The 20,676-nt window shown below is 45.1% G+C and overlaps 1 protein-coding gene across 3 annotated transcripts in view; it reads right to left on the bottom strand.

Annotated features, from left to right (window-relative positions):
• Window positions 1–1,050: 1,050 nt before the first annotated feature.
• Gcnt1 (glucosaminyl (N-acetyl) transferase 1) overlaps window positions 1,051–20,676 on the bottom strand; it is a 29,439-nt gene continuing 9,813 nt past the window's right edge. Inside the window, exons 1-3 of one of the 3 annotated variants that reach the window (XM_075973650.1) lie at window positions 13,533–13,668; window positions 6,214–6,342; window positions 1,051–4,932 (exon numbers count right to left, since the gene is read on the bottom strand). In XM_075973650.1, the coding sequence (XP_075829765.1) occupies window positions 3,499–4,785 (1,287 nt within the window). In that variant the 5' untranslated portion in view covers window positions 4,786–4,932; window positions 6,214–6,342; window positions 13,533–13,668 and the 3' untranslated portion in view covers window positions 1,051–3,498. Of the gene's footprint in view, window positions 4,933–6,213; window positions 6,343–6,910; window positions 7,144–13,532; window positions 13,669–20,676 lie in introns of those variants that run through there. The other 2 variants (XM_075973649.1, XM_075973647.1) reach the window with 2 other exon arrangements.

Here is a 20,676-nt window from a genome sequence, read left to right on the forward strand (position 1 = left end):
TTTAGGTACTGGAAAGGAAGATGGCTCAACAGTTAAGAATACTGGCTGCTCTTCCAGAGGACTGGGTTTGATCACCGGCACCCACATGCAACAGTTCACAACCACTGGGAATTGCAGCTTCCAGGCCATCCAATATCTTCTTCTCCTGGAGGCTCATGCACACACACACACATGCACACACAAACAAAAAATCTTTAAAGAAAAAAACAATCGGACACTAGGCATGATGTCACCTTACTGTATCCCAAAACTGAGGGATTGGCGCAGGATGATCAGGGGTTTGAGGTCAATTTGTCATAAACCGTGAGACCATGCTCAAGTCACTGGTCAATCAATTCAGCTGACTGAGCTAGAACGGGAGGAATAGCTCTATGACACCTTAGCCTACCTAGCATGTATCCAAAAAAAGATCCATGACAATAAAATCTTTATAAAATTGTCAGTTCTGCAATCCATCGTTTTGCTACTTTCCAAAATCTGGTTCATCTACAAACGTCTAGACTCTGCCACTTGCTGAGTTCTGAATGCAGGAGGCACAGCTGAGGGGAAAAAGGAGTCTCCTCCCCAGATACTGAGCTCCTAACCCGGATGCCATCAAGCCTGACCTGTGAATCGCTTCAGGGTGCTCGTAGTCACATTTTAGCTGAAACTTATTCTGGCAAATAGCAAAATGGATGGATTTCAGATCTCTCAGTACCTGAATATTTTGTAAACTTGTAAAAGATTTTATGGTGCTGGGAATCAAATCAAGGTGCTCATATATCCCAGACAGAGCTTTATAGCTGCAGAGTAGTCTGTGATAATCTAGACTCTCCATCACGGGGCACAAACTGAAGTGTGTCCAGCATCCGGGAATGCACTCACGGCGTGCTTCTTAACTCCCCACCTTCACCTTTGTGCACCACCTGTCTCTTTTGGGGGGAAAGAGGGAGACGGGGTCTCATTGTACAGCCCTGGCTGGCCTGGAACTATAGAAAGCAGGCTTGTCACAAGTTTACAGCAATCCTGCTCCCTCTGGAACTCGCCACCACACCAAGCCTTTTATCTTACTTTGTAATGGAATTTTCTCTGGTCACTTATATTCTCTCTGGCATTTCTACGTCAGCAATTTCAGACATCTCTGCCTTCATTTTTCAATCACTACTCACAAATATGAAAACCAACTTTCTTGTGATGGGCAGAACGGAGAAGGAATAATTTGTGCAGACTGCATTGGTTTCTGAATGACTGATTTTAATGGGGAAACAATTGATTCATTTGAAAAGTAAAACATAAATAGTCTTGCATTTTACACTTCATAATGATGATTATTTAAACAGCCAAAATCATCCCGTTCCATCAATTCTACACATGAACTACTAAAACAGCCTCTTCCAACCCAAATCACGTGAAGAGGAAATAAATTCACCTCAATGAACCCTACTAGATGAGTGAGCAAGCACATGTTTAGATAAACAATGTTCCCAGTTTTCAAGGCAAACAAGTTTGTTTTCTTTTTTTTTAACCTCAAAAGAACTTAAGGCCTATAAGAACTTCAGGCCTATAAAATAAAGAATCTTTTAAAATTAACTTACTTTTAACAAATGACACATGAATCTTGATTGACTTAACTAGATTTTATTTGTGAATGTGATTATTAAAAGTTTTCTATAAAAGACCTTAATGATTGCATTAAATTAGTGTTCACTAACATACGAAATGACTTAATAAGGCGAACCGGCATTGGCTCTCCTGGAATGTCTTACGGCGTCATTTCCAAGTTTCCTTTGTAGTTCTTCAAATTATTGATCCCCAATGTATGAATTTCTTTTGCTTTAAGTCATATTGGAAAATTTAAAAACAAAATTCATTGAGTGCCAATAAACAGACACCGCAGGAGCCCTGCATGGGACATGGGGACACCGCAACATCAGACAGAGCTCAGCAGGCGCGGTGCTAGGATGTGAGGTATCACGAGGTGTGGAGATTTCACAGCATTAATGCAGGGTTCGGGAACCCTAGTCTTACTCCTACAGTGGGAAAAAAGGAGACCCTCAAACTTGCCACTTAACTCTGAACTAAATGCAGGTGCACTACGCTACTGAGTGTTTAGATAACTCAAAATACCTGATTCTCAAAAAATACTTGTAATTTTTTTTAAATGTTATTTCCAGTTTTGCAAAGTTCTAGAGTTCATCTGATACAAAGCAAGTGGGACTGTATGTGTCAAGGGCTGGCGACTTCAGGTCAGTGTTGGTGTGGGGTCACCGGACCACTCACTGCTCTTACCTTGAGTTTTCAAAACAGAAAAACTGCTTAAGGCACAGCTACAGCTGTTTACACAATTTTATGTCACTAGGTATCCCTGATTTGAGATAGAAAAGATGTCCTGCCTCATAGGTAAAGAAGCCTTTCCCCGTAAAGAGGCATTCGACAAAGCCTGGGTACAAACTAAAGAAAGAAACAGGAACCAGCATCGAGGACACACAACACTCACCGCTGTGTTACCACCGTTGGTGCTGCAGTTTCGCAGCAAATGTGTTTCTATTGGTCCAACACAAAACCCGGCTTATCTACCGATCCCCGCCTTTTCTGATGACAAGAGCTGCCATTAAAAGAAAAATCTATTCTAGCTTTGAGGCAGAAAACATACTTTCTCAGTTGAATGCCTTAAAGTTGTCTGGTATGATTTTTCTCACGGATTATTAAAGTGGACTACATTGTAGAAATAAAAGTACGCGGTGTTGATTCCTGTTTAAAACCTAACATGAATGACAAGGCGAGTCATCAGAATGCCGGCCGAACAGTTTAGATTTAGCTAACTGATATTAAGATGGGGGAGAAAACAAAACTGCATTTGAGGTGAGAGTCAGAACCACAGAAACCTATATGATCACTTGAGCTTATCCTCCCGCTTCACGGGCACACATCCAACTGGCTCCTAGAATCTTCTAATAACTTAAACGAAGACAGAAATATTCATGCTGAGCATATTTTAAACCCCCTGAGAAACACAGAGGCACCACCCCACACAGTCACAGCAAGAAGGACAAGGAAAACTTAAGAGTAAAACTGAATGTCCATTCCAAAAACTGTACAAGGTAAACCACATCTTTGTGATTGGTTGCTGCTACAAACTTATTCATGTCAAGAAAATTACCGTGTTTAAAATTCTCAAGAGAATTTTGGCACAAATGGAATCTCCTTTGGATCAAGTACCTGGTTTCTTTGATTAGTTGGGGAGGCTGATTCTGTCTTTGGCCTCTTTCCCAATCACCTGAGTCCCCTCTGTCCATAAAATCTTCCCCAGCCTCCATCTGTCCTCACCCCCTCCTCGTTTTGACTCCAGAACACGGAATGTGTCATCCTCTCTTGTACCTGTAGTCTACACAATCCATGCAGCTTCTCTGACACGGACTTAAAAGCCATCACGCCAAAGAGGACTCCAAATGAGGCAAAGGAAGTGGATGAGGGTTATGCTTTGTGCATTCCTACTCTCCCCAGAACTCCTGACAGCAGTTAGTGTTCTAAGGTCTCCAGGGCTTTATGCCTCAGATGCTCATCCAAGCACTGGATGGCAAAGGGGTCAACATCAATGTCAAACTTATTGGCGAAAAAGTGGTGTTTGCGAAGCATCCAGCTCAAGTCACCAGCTCCGAAAATGCACACGGAGCGCACATGGACTCCGCTGCACGGTGGGTAAGGAGCGCCTTTGGAAACATCACCTTCAAAGTACTGCCACTTGACAAACCTAGCGACAGCATTCATGTCGGACAAGTCGTACTTATGGCTCGGGGGGAGAGAACCAGGGACTTCAGGGATCCTTTGAATGGTGGCCCAGAGGTACTCATCTGGGCTATATGTGTCCTGTGCCCACTCCATGAACTTTTGGATGTCCCCATTTTCTAGCACATAGCCTACATATTCCCTACTGACCACAAAGTAGGCGCTGCCTGAGAAAATAGGAGTTGTGAGGGGCGGCTGGGCTTTGGCCACCCCAGTGTTCGTCAGCTTCCCGTCGACAACGGTGTGTCGCCTCTTCCACCTTTCCTCCTTGTTTGGAGGCATCTTCTCGGTTTCCAGGTTGTTTTCGCCCAGGAATGACTTGAGTTTCCTGACCATTTCCAGGTTGGTTTTAATAGGGAAGTCCATACCGCAGAGGTTGATCAAGTACTTCCAGTTTGCACTCATGCCATACAGGTCCTTCATGCAGTTGAGGTCAGCCTGAACCCGACTCCAGGACGCATAAACGACGCTCTCCAGCTGGCTGGCCACAAAGACGTTCTTCAAGCAGGACGCAATGCCCGTCACCGCGGCTAAAAAGGGCTCCTCTGCTTTTTTGTCCACGTGAATGCAATAGAAATTCTGAGGCATGTAGATGGCCCTCAGGAGCCTCTCAAGCATTTCAATCTTGTGATGAACCACTATGGAGTACGCGATGGGAAAGTCTGCCTCCTCTTTACTAAGAGGCTCTACAATATACTTGCGCATCCTGATGAAAGAGGCACAGTCACGGGTCATGTTTATATAGTCATGCGGTGTCCACCGTGGGCGCTTCCTGAATTTCACTGTTAGTAACTCAAGCTTCGCCTTCTGGATTTCATCTGGGTCACTCTGTAAAACTTTGGTGCAGTTAATGTTGCTATTAGCATCATCTCCAGCAAGCTCCAAGTGTCTGATGCTAACAAATTCAGGCTTCTGATGAATTCTTAGGACAGAGAAGGTGACTAAAGAGAGGACAAGTGCCACGAAGTAGTATTTTGCAGGATAAGACAAAAGTCTCCTCCGAAACAAGTTTCTCAGCATTTCAAACGACAGTCAGAGACTTCCCTTTGAGATGGGGCAATCTTCTAGGCCTTGGCTGCCAATGGTATTTCCTCCAGTTTCCCTCTGTTGTGGCCAGATGAGTTGCCAGTTTATTGGTAGGACAAGATGGCACTAGACAGGACAGTGCTGAACAAGAGCGAAAGACATAGTAAGTGGGACTGCTTACAGAATCCTCAAGCTCAAAACGTTCTCCTGTGCTACGAGGCCAGCGGCTTCGAACAAAACAAGACTGACTGAGAGACTAGAGATTGCTCCAAAAAGACCCATTGTTCTCATATTAATGCAGGATGCTGGGATTAAAAAATAAATCAAATCAAACCTAATTCAGGATGTCCTAAAATATCCTACAATAAACAGCGGAGGCTCCATGTGGGGGCACAAGTCTTTAATCTCAGCACTCAGGAGGCAGAGGCAAGCCGGGTTTGCGTAGTGCGTTCCAGGACAGCCATGGCTAAAGCGAGACTATCTCAGAAAAATGGACAATCTGACCTTCAGGTATATAGAAGCACAAGAACACAGGGGAAGAGCGTGGCTGTAATTACTGAACTGTCCACACGCCAGGAGTGCCGCTACCCTGCCAGTTCTAAAAACGACACCTCTATCGTAATATCAGCACTGAGCTCCTCCTGACAGACACCAGCAACTATGGGCAGCCAGGAGACGTGCAAGCACTGGGTCCATTCTGCCTTTTGCTGATTGAGGGCTGTGACGCATTTAGAGATAAGTATAAAAACAATTGTGAAGATTCTGGAAGCAAGACGATGTGAGCAAAGTGGACTGGAGAGGCTCAGCTGAACTGCAGCCAGACTGGTGGCTGTTGGGTGGATCCCCTATGTGCAGCTCCTCAGCGGTAATATGTTCAATAAACAATATAGCTTTGCCTAGCATGCGAGAAACCCCTGTTTCAGTGCCCAGCACCACATATTATCAGGCAGATAGCATATCCGTAACCCCAACATGCAGGTAGAGGCAGAGGGATCAGAAGTTCAAGATTATCCCTGAACACAGTGTAAATTTGAGGCTATGTGTCTCAAAATTAGAACACCCCCCACTTCTATAGATTGTCTAAATTCAAATGCCAAGAACCTAACCAATTTTTAGTATATAAAGTGCTTGTAAATATTCAAATATTGTGTGTGTGTGTAGGACAGAGTGTTTCTGTTGTTGTTTGTAGTCCAGGTTGGCCTTGAACTACTGATGAGCCCCTGTGGCTTCGGCTTCCCAGTACTTTCTGGGACTGTAGGGCATGGACAGGACTCCCATGCCAGGCTTGAAGTCCATTTTTGACACTAGAATAAACGATGGTACTCTAACATAGTTCATTAGGAAGTAATTTGTTAGTGCTAGTGAGACAAAGTGAGAAATAACCAACAGGATGGCATTAAGGAAAACGTTCAGACTTTTTACCATTTAGAATCCCAGGAAGTCTGGACTCGTCGGGGACCTGATTCCTGGTGACATCCTGCACTCGCTCAGAGCTGCCCTGCTGCCAAGTTTCTGTCACCGATGACATGTCCCAGCAGGCTTTCAAACAGTCTGTAAAATGGAAGGAGAAGGGAGTGAAGGGGTGCTGAAGGTGTGTTTGTAGTATGTACACCCCAGAAAGCAACCATTCCAGTATGTTTACCCTCAAACCCAGGCCCTACTAAGGTCTCTAATCTTCTTTTCCTAATACTATGTTTGTGATTTTGGTTAAACTTGGTTCCTCCCCACTCTCCCACTTTGAGCCTCAAACCAAGGATCTAGGACAGGTTAATCTTTCTAAAAGAACCTCCAACAGCACTCCCGAAACAAGTGCTAGGGAACACTTCAACAGTCTAATCTAATTGGAGACTCCCTGTGTTCACTGACATATTAACAACAACCTCACAGTTAAGTAAGCCGCTCACTGCATTTTCCCCCAATCACTGAAACTTAAGATCTCTACCACTAACTGATCAACAATAGGGGCTTGAGAGATGGCTCAGCGGTTAAGAATGTTTGCTATTCTTCTAGGACTTGAATTCTGTTCCCAGCACCCATGTCAGGTGGCTCAAAACCACCTGTGACTTCAGGCAACCTTCTTACAACAACACATAATATACATAATTAAAAGTAAAATTACCCTTCAAGTAATCCTTTCCCCGTTTTAGTTTAGGGAACAAGTTCTATCTTCTATCCAGTCATTAGCAAGGCTAACTGAATAGCAGCTTCCCTTTTTTCTTTCTTTTTCTCCTTCTGAGGCAAGATCTCACTCTGTAGCCAAGGCCTTCTGTGAATCTGTAATTCTCCAACCTCAGTTTCTGCAATTACAGACCTGATTAGAGACCCGAGTGGCTTCCCACAATAATACAGTCTCTTAAAACGACAACAAGTCGTGGCAGGACAGGGCTGAAGGCCTGAGTTCCAGAGTCAACATCATATCGCAAGATGTCCAGATACAGCAACCAACATTTCCAAGGCATACAAAGAAATAAAAAATCTGTCCCATAAATAGAGGAAAAGCAGTCAATTCTATCCCCAAAGAAGGCCTGGCACTGGCCTTAACACACTAAATAACCACTAGACATCTATTCAAACAACTTAAGAATTAAGCAAAACAATAAGATAGCTAGCCAAATTGAGAATGGCAGTAAAAAGAATTCAGTGTTTTAAAAACAGAGCCAAAAAACTCTAGAGTGGACGCCTTATAACCACTAAATCAGTGGTTCTCAACCTTCCTAATGCTGCGACCCATTGATACAGATTCTCAGGTTGTGGTGACCCCAACCATAAAGTTATTTTCACTGCTACTTCCTAACTGTAATTTTACTACTGTTATGAATCATAACGAAAATACCTGTGCTTTCTGATGGCGACTCTTGGGAATGGGTTGTTTGACACCCCCACCTTATCCCCCAGAGAGTTGCTACCCGCAAGCTGAGAATCACTACGCTAAACGAAACTGACACATTACAAGGCTTGAATGACTAGAGAGGTCCAAAAGCAGGACCGAGCTGACATAAGAAAGAGCCAGGGAGGCAGAAGAAGAGCTCAGTGACAGTATTCAGTCCGAGGAACAAAAAGGAAACAGTATGGACACTGGCAGAGTCTCTGAGGCCTGGGAGACAACACAAAAGCATCCGGACAGACGGGCAAGGGGAGCCCTAGACGAAGAGAACAAAGGACGGGTGCAGGGTTGTTTCATGGTGGCTCAAGAGCTTTCCAAGCTAGCTTTCTACAAATTCAACTCTGTATTCAAACAACTCAGATAGGTTCGTGAATACAAAACTGTACGGCCAGACAGCTGGGCAGTTGCTTCCACAACTAAACGTGGAGTAACAATTCAGCCAGCAATCTCATTCCTGGTACTGCACGAGTGAGCTGCAAAAGCTTGCAAATGAACTTCAGCTTCATGCAAAATTGCCAATATTAGCACAATAAAACAATTAAAAAAATAGAAAGTAAAACAAACAAACAAATTGCCGAAATTTGGACATATTCAAGATGTAGATCCTTCAATAAGTAGATACATAAACATAGTGTGGGACAGCCATAACTGAGAGCAATGAGTTCACATCTCAGCAACTTTAGTAAAGATGAAACAGGCGCAGTCAAGCCATAAAGAACTGGAGATGTAGTTTTACAAAACATACAAAACACAGGATTAATTTCCAAAGTGTGAGGGCTTTATGCAGGGAGCCTATACAGTTTATATAGGGGTAGGCTTGTTCCTCAGTGTGCTCAGTTTAATAAGGTCATGGAGATTACCGTGATGGGAAAGAGCACTTCTGGACAATGGTAAGCTTTGTCGTACCCTACAAGCCTTGCTCAGGGCTAACACTTCAACACGAGGAACACTATTGAACAGTACAAGAAGCTTTCTCAGCATGACAAAGGAGCCAGTTGGAAAAGACCACAACCGTGTCGTCCCGAGCACAAGATGTTCTCACAAGGACAAAACCGTAGCGAGAGTAATATGATCAATATTTGCCAGAGGTGTGGAAGATGGGAGACAGGATGAATAAGCAGGGCCCTCTTGTTAGAGAACAGGGAAATTACTCTATGTGACTGTGGTTAAGGGACAGTATGTATCCCTCGGAATGGTCAGGAGTTAGTTTCTGAGCGCCAGGGTGAAGTTCGTCCATACAGCACTTGCCTGGCACACGCGAGGAAAAGGGTGCCGGGAGTCAGTTACAACGAACACACCATGTACAGTGGTTTAGAGCACTTACTGCTCTCCCAGAGAAACAGGGTTTGGGTCTCAGCGCCCGTGGCAGGCAGCTACAGCCACCTGGAACTATCATTAAAAAGGATATGGCACCCTTTTTCTGTCTTCCACAAGGACCCCTCTGCATGCACACACATTTAAAAAAATACTAACACAAGATTTCAAAATGGGAAATAGTGCGTAGTATGGAACCTATTTTTCTCTGCAAATTTTCTGTAACCCTAAAACTACTCCATAGATATCTATGAAAACGAATTGTACACTCTGGTCCACTGAACTCCAAAGAACACAAACTCAAAAACTGCCAGGTATGGTGGTCAGTGCCTTTAATACCAGTCTTCTTAGGACAGAGGCAAAGGGGTCTAGGCTACACAGAGAGACTGGACCTCAAAAACAAGACAAAATAAAATAAGAAAACCGACAAAAAACTGTCATCAAATGATCAGTAAAAAAACATTGAGAAATTACGACTGTCCCAGAAAATGTCCGTTTATGCTAACGGAATGTAAATAATAATGAATTTATGCTAATGTAATGCTACTAATAAAGGGGGTCATTTGGCTGACGTAGAAGGATGTTAGAGAGTAAGTAACTAAACCCACACGAGTTAAGACAACACAGTGGTGGTGGTACACACACAGGCAAGCATACAGACTGTGAATGTATGTTGTCTGTGATACACAGCCATCTGACTTGAAGGATAACAGAACAAGCTAATGATGCCTTTGACTCTGTACATTTATCATCATGGTAAATAGTGATAGCAAGTCATTATAACTTTTCACTAATCTTCCTAATCTCAACAAATAGAGTGCTCTCTTAAAGTGGGGAGCCAAGAAAACGAGACATCATAGAGAAAGAGATTTCCATGAAGAACAGAAGTTTGAGGGAAATATATATATATGAATGCTATGCTAACAGCTTAATAAAGCTTACATACTGGAACAAAATGATTCCCCAGTGAAAAGGGAGAACCTGAAAACAGAGGTTGTGAGCATGTGACTCAAACAGAAGACTAAACTCTCAAAACAGACTCTTAGTTTTCTCTGCCAGTAGTAAGGAGAGTTGGTAAAGGAACGGGGACGAGAGAAGTAAGATGTGCCTCAAGGACAGTATGATCACTCTCTGCTGCACAACACAAAATAAATAATCACCCAGGCCAAGGGGAGAGGCTTCTGGGTACTCAATGGAGTGGGAAGGAAGGAAGACACAGGTGACCTTGGGTAAAGAAAAAGGAGTTGGCCAAGAACAACTCTGCAGAGAGGAGGGAGGACAAGTAAAGAGAAGGCCCTAGAGTCCTAGCCCACAACAGAGACAGAGTGAGCTGTTTACACTGGGGGATCTTCCAAAGGTTCAGGGATTGGTGCACGAACTCCTTTCAAGGAAGGTTTGGAAGCTGTTTACAAAACAGTTGGGTCGGGGGCTGGAGAGATGGCTCAGCGGTTAAGAGCATTGCCTGCTCTTCCAAAGGTCCTGAGTTCAATTCCCAGCAACCACATGGTGGCTCACAACCATCTGTAATGAGGCCTGCAGGAAGAATACTGTATACATAATAAGCAAATAAATAAATATTTAAAAAAAAAACAGTTGGGTCTCCACCTCAAGCCTGGCTAAGACCAAGGTTTCCTCTCTGCAGAAGGGCTCCAGGAAAGTGTGCAATCCCCAACAGAACACAGAGGCCCCAGGCAAACAGAACTGAGGGGTCCACTACAGCTCGCTTGTTTTCCCTATCAGCTCTGGGAATGTCTGGTCAGTGCGAGAGAGTTTATTTACTGGGGAATCTAGACTAGGAGAAAACAAGACTTAAATATCCTTTTTTATGAGTATTTCTTACATGTCCAAAGGAAACGGTCTCTATCTAGGAAGAAGAAAACTACCATTAAGATTCTCAGAGAAACATGGTGTCTTCAAAATAAATACATACATGGTGGGGCCAGTGAGATGGCACAGGGTAAAGGCAAGAATCAGACAGAAAAAGTCAAGCTGGGATAAGGATGCACGCCAGGGCAGGACTGTTTCTATGGGAGATGCATGCAAGGTCTCCAAACCACTGACTGTCAGACCAGCTTCAGCTTAAAATACACAAGAAACAGGAGAAGACAGCCGATGTGGAAAATGAGGGCATGTCAAAACCACAATATGATAGATCCAGGACACACTGGTGGATGTCAAAATAAAACAGATTCTGAGAGAGCACTCATATTCACCCCCAAACCAAACACTAACTAGTGTCAAGTTCACATGCAGAAAGACCACTGACTGAACAAAGAGAAACGTGGGAAGAGGGAGTGTTTAAAGAGATGAACTGTGTGGCTCAGGCTATACCTTCCTTATGACAGGGAGCACCAACATATCTGCTCCATTAGGAGGAAGGTTGACTGTGGATAAGAGACTATCCAGGAGCATCTGCATAGTGCAGAGAAGGGAGAGACGGACTGATCACGGCCAGGGCTAGAGAAGTGGAAGAGAGCAGTGGAGACAGAAAAAGCTAGAGCCTGGGGCATGGGGGTTGGGGTCTAGAGATGGAGAACAGACAGGGGTGGGGGGATCGGAACCCTGTGGATTATAAGGAGCAGCTGGGGAGAGGAGATGGAGAAGTCATTTCACAAGTTCCTGAAGAATGTCGGCTTTTATCTAACCACCAGAAATCCTTTTATAGTCCAGTTTAAGCTCTTTTCTGGACATATGAAGAGCATGAAACTTAACAATTACATTTCTAATAATGAAGAAAGAAAGAAAGAAAGAAAGAAAGAAAGAAAGAAAGAAAGAAAGGAGGGAGGGAGGGAGGGAGGGAGGGAGGGAGGGAGGGAGGGAGGGAGAGAAGAAAATATGGTGGCCCACAATTATAATCCCAGCGTTTAGGAGGCAAACAGGAGGAAGAGTTCAAGTACTAGGTCAGTCTAGCCTATATAACAAGACAACAGAAGAAGCGTGGCATGGTGGCTTAAACCTTTAATCCTAGAACACAAGAGGCAGAGACTGGTAGATCTCTTGGACTTCAAGGCCAGCTTGGTCTACATAGTGAGTTCCAGGACAGCCAGTGTTACATAGTGAGACCCTGTCTTTTTTCTTTCTTTTTTTTTTTTTTTTATTTTCGAGACTGGGTTTCTCTGTGGTTTTTTTTGGTTCCTGTCCTGGAACTAGCTCTTCTAGACCAGGCTGGCCTCGAACTCACAGAGATCCGCCTGCCTCTGCCTCCTGAGTGCTGGGATTAAAGGTGTTTGCCACCACCGCCCGGCAGTGAGACCCTGTCTTCCACAACAACAAAGGGCAAAGATTATTTTTCAAAAGTTTCTGTGTGTGTGCGTGTGTGTGTAGTGGGGTGCAGGCATGTACCCATCTATTACACTATTCATGTGGAGGTCAGAGCATAACTTGTGGAAGCTGATTCTCTTCTTCCACCATGAAGGTCCCAAGGATCAAACTCAGGTCTGTCAGGCTCCTTAGCAAGCACTTCTACACCCTCCCACCCCCTCACCCCCCCCCCCTTACCTCAAGTCAAAGCAAGAATTTGGAGAGACAGTATCAATGTTCATCGAATTATACATTGTTACATTAAAACTCTATCTAGCCAGATGGTGGTGGTACCGTGCCTTGAAGCCCAGCACTCAGGAGGCAGAAGCAGGTGGATCTCTGTGAGTTCAAGGTCAGTCTGGTCTACTAAATGGAGTTCCAGGACATCCAGGGCTACACAGAGAAACCCTGCCTGGAAAAACCAAAAACCCAAACAAAACACTCCATCTGCTATTCCCCCTTTCCTTTCTATTTTACAGGACTCACAATAGAAACCAGGGCCTCCAGCATGTTAGGCAAACACTCTACCAGATTCATACACTGATGTTGCAATACCGTTTTTAAAGCACTGGAAATATTCCTTAAAAACGACACATGCGTATATACGCAAAATACATGCACACACACACCTATCCAACCATATAGGCATACAAAGCAGGGCCCACACCCCACAGCAAAGGAAGCAGGGTCTAACTCTGTTCAGTTAGCATCTCATTCCAGGGATAATAATAATCTTGTGCTCCAGCTCTCTCAGGGACTGCTGTGACAGCCAAATACCAACTCCTGTGTCTAATACCAAGTCCCGCAAGTGTCTCAGGATTGTGACGCCAGTGAGAAAGTCCAAAGTACCACCAGGAGAAGGCCAAGAGATGTGCTAGGAACACGGGGCTGAGGGTAAGAACTGGATACATGGGTGGGGTTCCTCTTTCTTGCTATCTGCACATTTGCAGCCCCTCTTCCTCTGGGCATGCCCGGCCTCTGACCTTCCCTATTCTTCTTTATCTACCCACAGTCCCGTAGTCGTCACTCACTAAGGTTTGCTTAAATTCTGGGTCTCCCACTGAAAGAGAATCTAACCACAAGGAAAGCTCTCGACATGTATCTACCGCTCTCAGAATTCATCTGCAGTTTTCTGAGGCTCCTTCAAAGAAGCAACAGGGACCTTTTACAAGCGGCCTTGCGTTGCAATTTTGGTGCCCCTGTGGAAAGAGTATTTTGAATATTACAACCCAAGTCACATTACCTGGTGAAGGAAAAAGAGAATCAAAGCCACCTCTCCTTCCCTCAGACCTGGCAACCCGGTGCCGGGCACGGAAGATGGCTCAATGTTGGCTGAATGAGTGAGACCTCCAATCACAGCCCACGTTCCTCTGCTGGGCGTGCAACATCTATCCTCTCATCCTTTGCCTGCTGGGCAAGGGCTGCATTCAGTTCCCTGTGCTGGCAAGAAGCAGATATTTCTAAATATATCCTGCTTGAAGACCAAATGATAAGCCATTTTTTAAAGTATATTGTTGTAAAGACTCACATGAAAATCTCCAAAGTTAGAGAGAACAATCGATGCCTGATCTGGAGCCTTTGGAGATGAGCCCTTAAGTGTAGGATTCAGATAGGGGGACACTTAGGGCACAGTGCCTGCTGGAGGCTTCGATAAAGCCAGGCAAAGCTTCATTTCCAAACAGCAAGTCTGCCAGGCAGCAAGTCACATGTGACACAAAATAAAGGCATCTTCACAGAAAGTCACACAGACATCTTCTTGGCAGATTACTGCAAAATGCATGCCAACCCCCCCAAAAGGGGGCGATGGGGCGCCCACCCCTAACTGGGAGGGTAATATAAAGAGCAGCATTGCTTTTGGAATGCTTAGTAGTTTGCAAGAACTCTCCCAGTGATTTACCTGTGTTAGCACACAGATATTCGCCCTTCAGCAGAACCACACGCAGAAGTAACACCTTTTAAGATGGGGAAACTGAGTCAAAAAGAGGATACGTGGCTTAACGTCACACAGCTAGAGAAGCCAAAGAGCTAGGCTTAAACTCATACCGCCTGGTCCTCATGTTTATGCTAGATGGTCTACTGAGAAAAAGACAGGCTGGGTGATCAGGGCGCTCAACGTAAGAGAGAGGCGATGGAAATCCCAGGGTTACAACAGAGAGCACAGGGACAGCCGTGTAGGAGTCTAGGAAGAAATCAGTCTCAAGGGCAGCAAGGGAAGTTCCAGACAGTTCTTTAAGGAGACAAAATGGAGGAAACCCCCGTGGGAGACAGTGTGACTGACCGTTATGGCAGAGTGGGCGTTAAATGAGTACAATGTACATTGAGCACACCAAAAATAAGAAACCAAGATTAATTTGGCTGGCTATAGTGGCGTCACGCCTGTAATCCCAGTACTCTGGAGGCAGAGGCAGGCAATCTTTGTGAGTTCTGGAGGCCAGTCTGGTCTACACAGCAAGTTCCATGAACTGAGATCTCACCTCATAAAGAAGTAAAATGAAAAAGAAAGAATATTAATTTAGAAAGACAAACCAGAAGAGAAATCATGGCGTGTCAATGCTTGGTCTTTCCACACACAAGCTCTGGCTTCCGGTGGAACAATTACCAGAATGCGTCCGTCCTTAAAGCATTTCAGAACAAGAAGCACCGCCAGGCACCCTTTCACTCCCGCTTCCTTAGACACCGGGCACCCTCCCAGAAGCTCTATGATGCACAGTTTCTCAATAGAGTGGCTGTAGCCACAAGGATGACAATGCGATTTACAAAACATCCGCCACGCGCTGCCCTAACCTTTCCCTTCCTGCTGGCTCATTTCTTAAAACAAACAAACAAACAAACAAACAAACAAACAAACAAACACCAGGGAAGGGTTTCAGAGACAATGACTTCTGTTTTGATGTGATGAGCTTACACTGCTATTTTCACGTAAAGAATATTTAAATATTCTGGAGTAGCAGATGGTTGTAAGCCACTTGATATGAGCATTGGGAAGTGAACTTGGATCCTCTGGGAGAGCAGCCAGTGCTCTTAACCACTGAGCTCTCTCTCCAGCACCCTGGCTGTGATTTCTAACGGCTTAAGTATTAATATCAAAAGGTTCTACTGCAACAGAACCCTTCAGACTTTAGAGCCAAAGAGCTGGATCTTGTTCAGTCTGTACTGAAACTGACATTAGGGCCTGGAGAGGTAGGTGGCTCAGCGCTTGGGAACACTTGTTGCTCTTGCAGAAGACAAAAGTTCAATTCCCGCCGGGCGGTGGTGGCGCGCGCCTTTAATCCCAGCACTCGGGAGGCAGAGGCAGGCGGATCTCTGTGAGTTCGAGACCAGCCTGGTCTACAGAGCTAGTTCCAGGACAGGCTCCAAAGCCACAGAGAAACCCTGTCTCAAAAAAAAAAGTTCAATTCCCAAAACCCCCATGACAGCCCACAACTAGCTGTCACTTCAATTGGGAAGACTCAACACCGTCTTCTGGCATCTATAGGCACCAGGCACCCACATGACACACATATATGTGGGCACTCATATACATAAAATAGAAAATCATCTTGTACTGATCAATTGTTCATCTTTACTTGCTCTATCAACATTAGGACTACATGAAGCTGGGCACAGTGGTATAGATCTTTATAATCCCGGCACTTGGGAGGTAGAGACAAGAGGACCAAGAGTTCAAGGCCAGCCTAGCTTACACAAGATCCTGTCTCAGAAAAACAGAAGCAGACCAAATAGCAGAGGAAAGAAGAAGAAAAGAAAAAGGCGGGGGAGGGAGAAAGAAGAAACCTGGGCCAATGAGATGGCTCAGCAGGTGAAAGGGCTTGCTGTACAAGCCTGATGACCCGAGTTCAATACCCAGATCCCCAGGAGGTAAAAGGAGAAACTGACTCTAAGCTGTCCTCTGACCTCCACATGCCACATGGGCACCTGTCCCCACAGACGTCCAGCGTACACAAAGACATACATTCCCTCGAAAACCAAGGAAGCCCACAACTGCATTGAAGTACCCAAAAGACATCACATTCGAAGCTAGAAAAAGTAATGAGAAACAAAATGATGTTCTGTCAACAGAGTAGAATAGTATCCAGCCTTGAAGGAAAATGAAATCCCGACATGCACCGTAACATGGATGTCCCTGAAGGCACGATGCTAACTGAAGTACACAGGCACAAAAGGGCAGATTCCTTAAAATTCCAGTTACACAAGGTACTAGAGTAGCCAAATTCAGCACAGTATAGTTGCATATGTGTGTCTACCTATCATCTGTCTGTCTGTCTGTCTGTCTGTCTGCCTGCCTGCCTGCCTACCTCTCTGCAGCCGCCTTACTCATGCCGAGCACTATCCGTACTCATCTACACCCAGCCCGAAGCACGTTACTCAACGACGCTGAAGGGAAATACGGAAATACGAGCTGAGTACAGGTAAGTAGAAGGCCAGGTCACTCCAAGGCGAAAAGGACAGATGTACTTCCACGGTGTAAAAGTTTAGAGATGGGCTGGCGTTGTAGCTCAATTATACAGTGCGTGCCTAGCATGGACAAGACGTTGGGTTCAATTCCAATCACCCATAGAAAAAGAGAAGTTCTGATTTGTCAAGAACAAAGTTCAGAGTCATTGTCTCCCAGGCTGCTCTGCTTCCTCAGCTAAGCTGGTTTAGTGTTACCCCTCAAGGTGCTGAAGTGTAATAGGAGAAGCCCTACGGGCTCAGACACCCGCAGGGCTGGTTCAGGGGTGAACTCTGACAGGCCCAACAGAATCATGTCCACTCACATACACACAGAAGACAGTTTTCAAAAGGAACCTTCAACCTCGTTATGATCACAGGTCAAAAAAAAAAAAAGTCAAGGAACTTCCTGGCCACTTCCAGGTGACAGCCTGTGTGAGCCTTGCAGGCACCGCTCTTTTCTGGACGCCAGGGTGTTGTCTGAGAAGAGCACAGTTTGATGCAGACAAAAGTTTAGGCTGGGAAGTTACTTCCAGGTCACCTTGTCCACTGCAGGTTCTTTTCAGCGAGACAGGAAGATAGCCAGTAGCAGCTGTCAGCGGAGATTTCTGGTGCTTTTCCATCCTGAAGTTTGCCACATGACAGGCTCAAGGTTCTAAACAGACCCCATGAATTCTCCCACCACTCCAATTCTTCCCTAGTCCCAGAAATCCAAACATGGTTTGCGTTTCAGAGGCTGCCCCCAAGTTCTCTACCTTTGGCTTGGTAGATGAGATTATTGACATATTTTCATTCCAAATGATGAGGCCCAAGGCTGTCTATTAGCAATGGCAGGTGCTCTTTGCCTGCTTGCCCCTAGCATGTTCAAAACCCCAGAACATCCTCCACATGGTCTCTCCCATGAATCACGTGAACGCTGCATCTTTGAAGCTCATCCTTCACTGTTAGAAGTCACTGGGCCAAAAGAGGGGAAGACAAACAGAAACGGATATAAATTAACGATGCCATCTCCCCTTTTTTTTCTTTTTTTGGGGGGTAGTTTCAAGACAGTGTTTCTCTGTAGCTTTGGAGCCTTCCTCGAACTTGCTTCTGTAGGCTGGCTTTGAACTCTCGGAGATTCGTCTGTCTCTCTGCCTCTTGAGCTCTGGGATTAAAGGCGTACCACCACCACCACCCGGCTATGATGCCACTTAGCAGACAGTAGAAGTCCCTAACCTCTCTGAATACTGGATTTCTTCATCGAAAAATGGAGGTCATGGGGCTGAGCGAGGCATGCTTTACATGAGATCAACCCACAGACCCTCCAAATACCTATCTCAGTGTTGACTGGGGAACCAGTAACCCGAAGTGCTGCTCAGACAACAGGGAACTTCAGTGTCATGGTGTTGGCTAATCTACACTGTGTGCTCTGGGGAGCTCCTGCAGGCCAGTGTCCAGCCTTGGACTCTTTTCCCATCTCCAGATACTCATCCTGTACTCTGGACCTAGTCCAAGCTTACTCAGTTAGTAAAGACTGAAAAAAAAAAAAAACAACATTCAAAAATACCCACCCATCCACCCCTTCCCAAAAATGTAGGACAGCTTCTTAGATGCTTTTCTGTTAAATGAATCCACCTTCAGACAAGGAAGGAGTTCGGTACTCAGACGGTCCAAGTTACAGTGGGTCAGGGAGCAGGGTATGAATTCAAAGCGCCCACTGTTGGCTTCTACAGAAAGAGCATTTATAAAGAAACCCCAAACCACAGGCTCCCTGTTGGATAGAGTTCTCATCCTGTTTGGGGCTTATCCCAGTGGCTCTGAACTTTGGTTAGAAAGAGCTGGATTTGGTGAGAGGTGCCCAGTTCCTGGGTGCTAGCTGGTCCTGGCAGATTCACAATGGCCAGGGCTGGGAAGGCGGATGGTGTATGTCTCAGGCCTACTGGGCAATGTGTCAGAAATGGGGAGGGTGGTGGAAGTTTAAATGGAATCACCCACTTCTCCCATGGAAAAGCTTTCTCTGATTGGGTGTGCACCTGAGACCGGATGCAGCTGTGTCTAGGACTATGGGTTTGTTTGTCGTCACCCCTTCTCCCCTATGAGACAGGGTTTCTCTGTGTAGCCCCCAGAACTCCTCTGTAGACTAGGCTGGCCTTGAACTCAGAGTGCCTCCCCTCTGGAGTGCTGGGATTAAAGGTGTGAAGTACCACCTTTAAGGTTACATTAATAGAGGTCTTCATTTAACTCCCATCACCACCCTCCAAGTAGCTACTTTTGTTCTCATGGAATAGGTATTGTAAAAGGAAACTAAAGCCTCAACTGCTTTACTAAGGTCATCTCTGGTCCAGAGAAGTCAGTGATGAGGAAGGGCGGACACCCTAGGGACAGAGAGTCCAGAACACAGGCTTTATTTATAGCCAAGAACCACACAGCAGACAGTCTGTCCCCTGGGCCTTGACCACCCTCCCACCCCCCCAGTCTTCTTGCAGGTTGAATATCACAAACCCTCCTATGACGCCCGTGAGCCTGAAGGCCTCAGGGAGCTCTCCATGACCTGGACTCCACTGCATGACCACACGCTTCAAAATCCACCCGGGAAAGTCACCCACCACGTCCACTTGATTTGAGCTAGCTTTAGATACAGTTGTTAAGTTTAAAATCTTCTCCAAAGCCAAGCATATCTCAACATAGTGACATCAAAAAAAGGTTTCTGAGAAGTTATATTTAGTGATTTTGTATTCCAGTATGACCATTAAAATTTTTTTGCAAGTAAATTTATCGAATGGATACAATGAGGAAAAGGTGGGAAGCATACAGCCAAAATTACTGGTTTTTTTTCCCTTTTGAAGGAAGTGGGGTGTATAATTTTTATGCTTGAATTTTAATTTCAACAATTTTTTTAAATTACAAACTGGCAAAGCGGCAGTGTACACCTTTGATCCCAGTACTCAGGAAGCAAAGGCAGGAGGATCTCTGTGAGTTCAAGACCAGCCTGGTAACATAGCAAATTCCATGATAGCCAGGACTACAGAGAGACCGGCTCAAAAAACAAACAACAACAGACAGTTAGAAACTGAGATTTCAAAGGCATCTATCAAGCGCATCACCACCCAGCGTGGACGGGGGAGGAAGTCATGAATCCCCACCCCAGTCAAGGAGCTACCGGCCATCATGGCGCCTAGGACAGTCTAGTAGGTGCTGTGCTCCAGGGCCCCTGTGACCGTGAGCACCTGGGTAGCAGGAATTTTGGATTCAGTGAGTTATATTTTTATGAAGAAGCAGGGGAGAGGTCAGTGAAATTGGGGAAGAGGCATGGAAGGAAATCCAGGAAGTACAGCAGGTGGGAAGTGGGAATGGATATGGTCAAAATATGTTGCATATGTGTGAAGTTCTCCAAGAAGAAATTTTACATTTTTAAAAAGGCATCAATACTCCAATATAAGTTCTAGCCCAAATATTCACAAAGCATTATGATAATTTCTCAAAAACAAATTCACAGTGGTATCATTTCCTATCCGCCGGTTCACTCCTTTCGGAGGGCTACAGGGTATCCGACTGACACGTGACAGGCTAGTGCCCTGAGCCACCCCAGTCCTGGGTTCACTCTTCTCCGCTGCTCTTCATACACATCTGTGACATTACAGACCTTCTTATTTGCTCAGGCTAAATGACAGTGGCCACTATCATCTGTCTTTTTCATTTCCTGGATGTCAAGAATCCTTATTGTTTGCACTACGATTTGTCTCTTGGGGACGAATATTAATGGTATTTTCAAAATGTATTGTTATGAACATGTGCTATGAATCTTAGTATATTCCTAGCTTTGTTTTCTTTTAGAGGATTTCTTTGGGATTCCTAGGAGTAGCTCCACCAGTATTTAAAAATCTCTGTACACCACGAATGCCCTCCAAATGGACCACCATGGTTATAGAGTACCATGCCATCTTCAACTTCTGAAATGCCTTTGAACTACGTACAAC

Source organism: Microtus pennsylvanicus, chromosome 5, assembly GCF_037038515.1.
Source record: "Microtus pennsylvanicus isolate mMicPen1 chromosome 5, mMicPen1.hap1, whole genome shotgun sequence".
Classification (NCBI taxonomy): Eukaryota; Metazoa; Chordata; class Mammalia; order Rodentia; family Cricetidae; genus Microtus; species Microtus pennsylvanicus.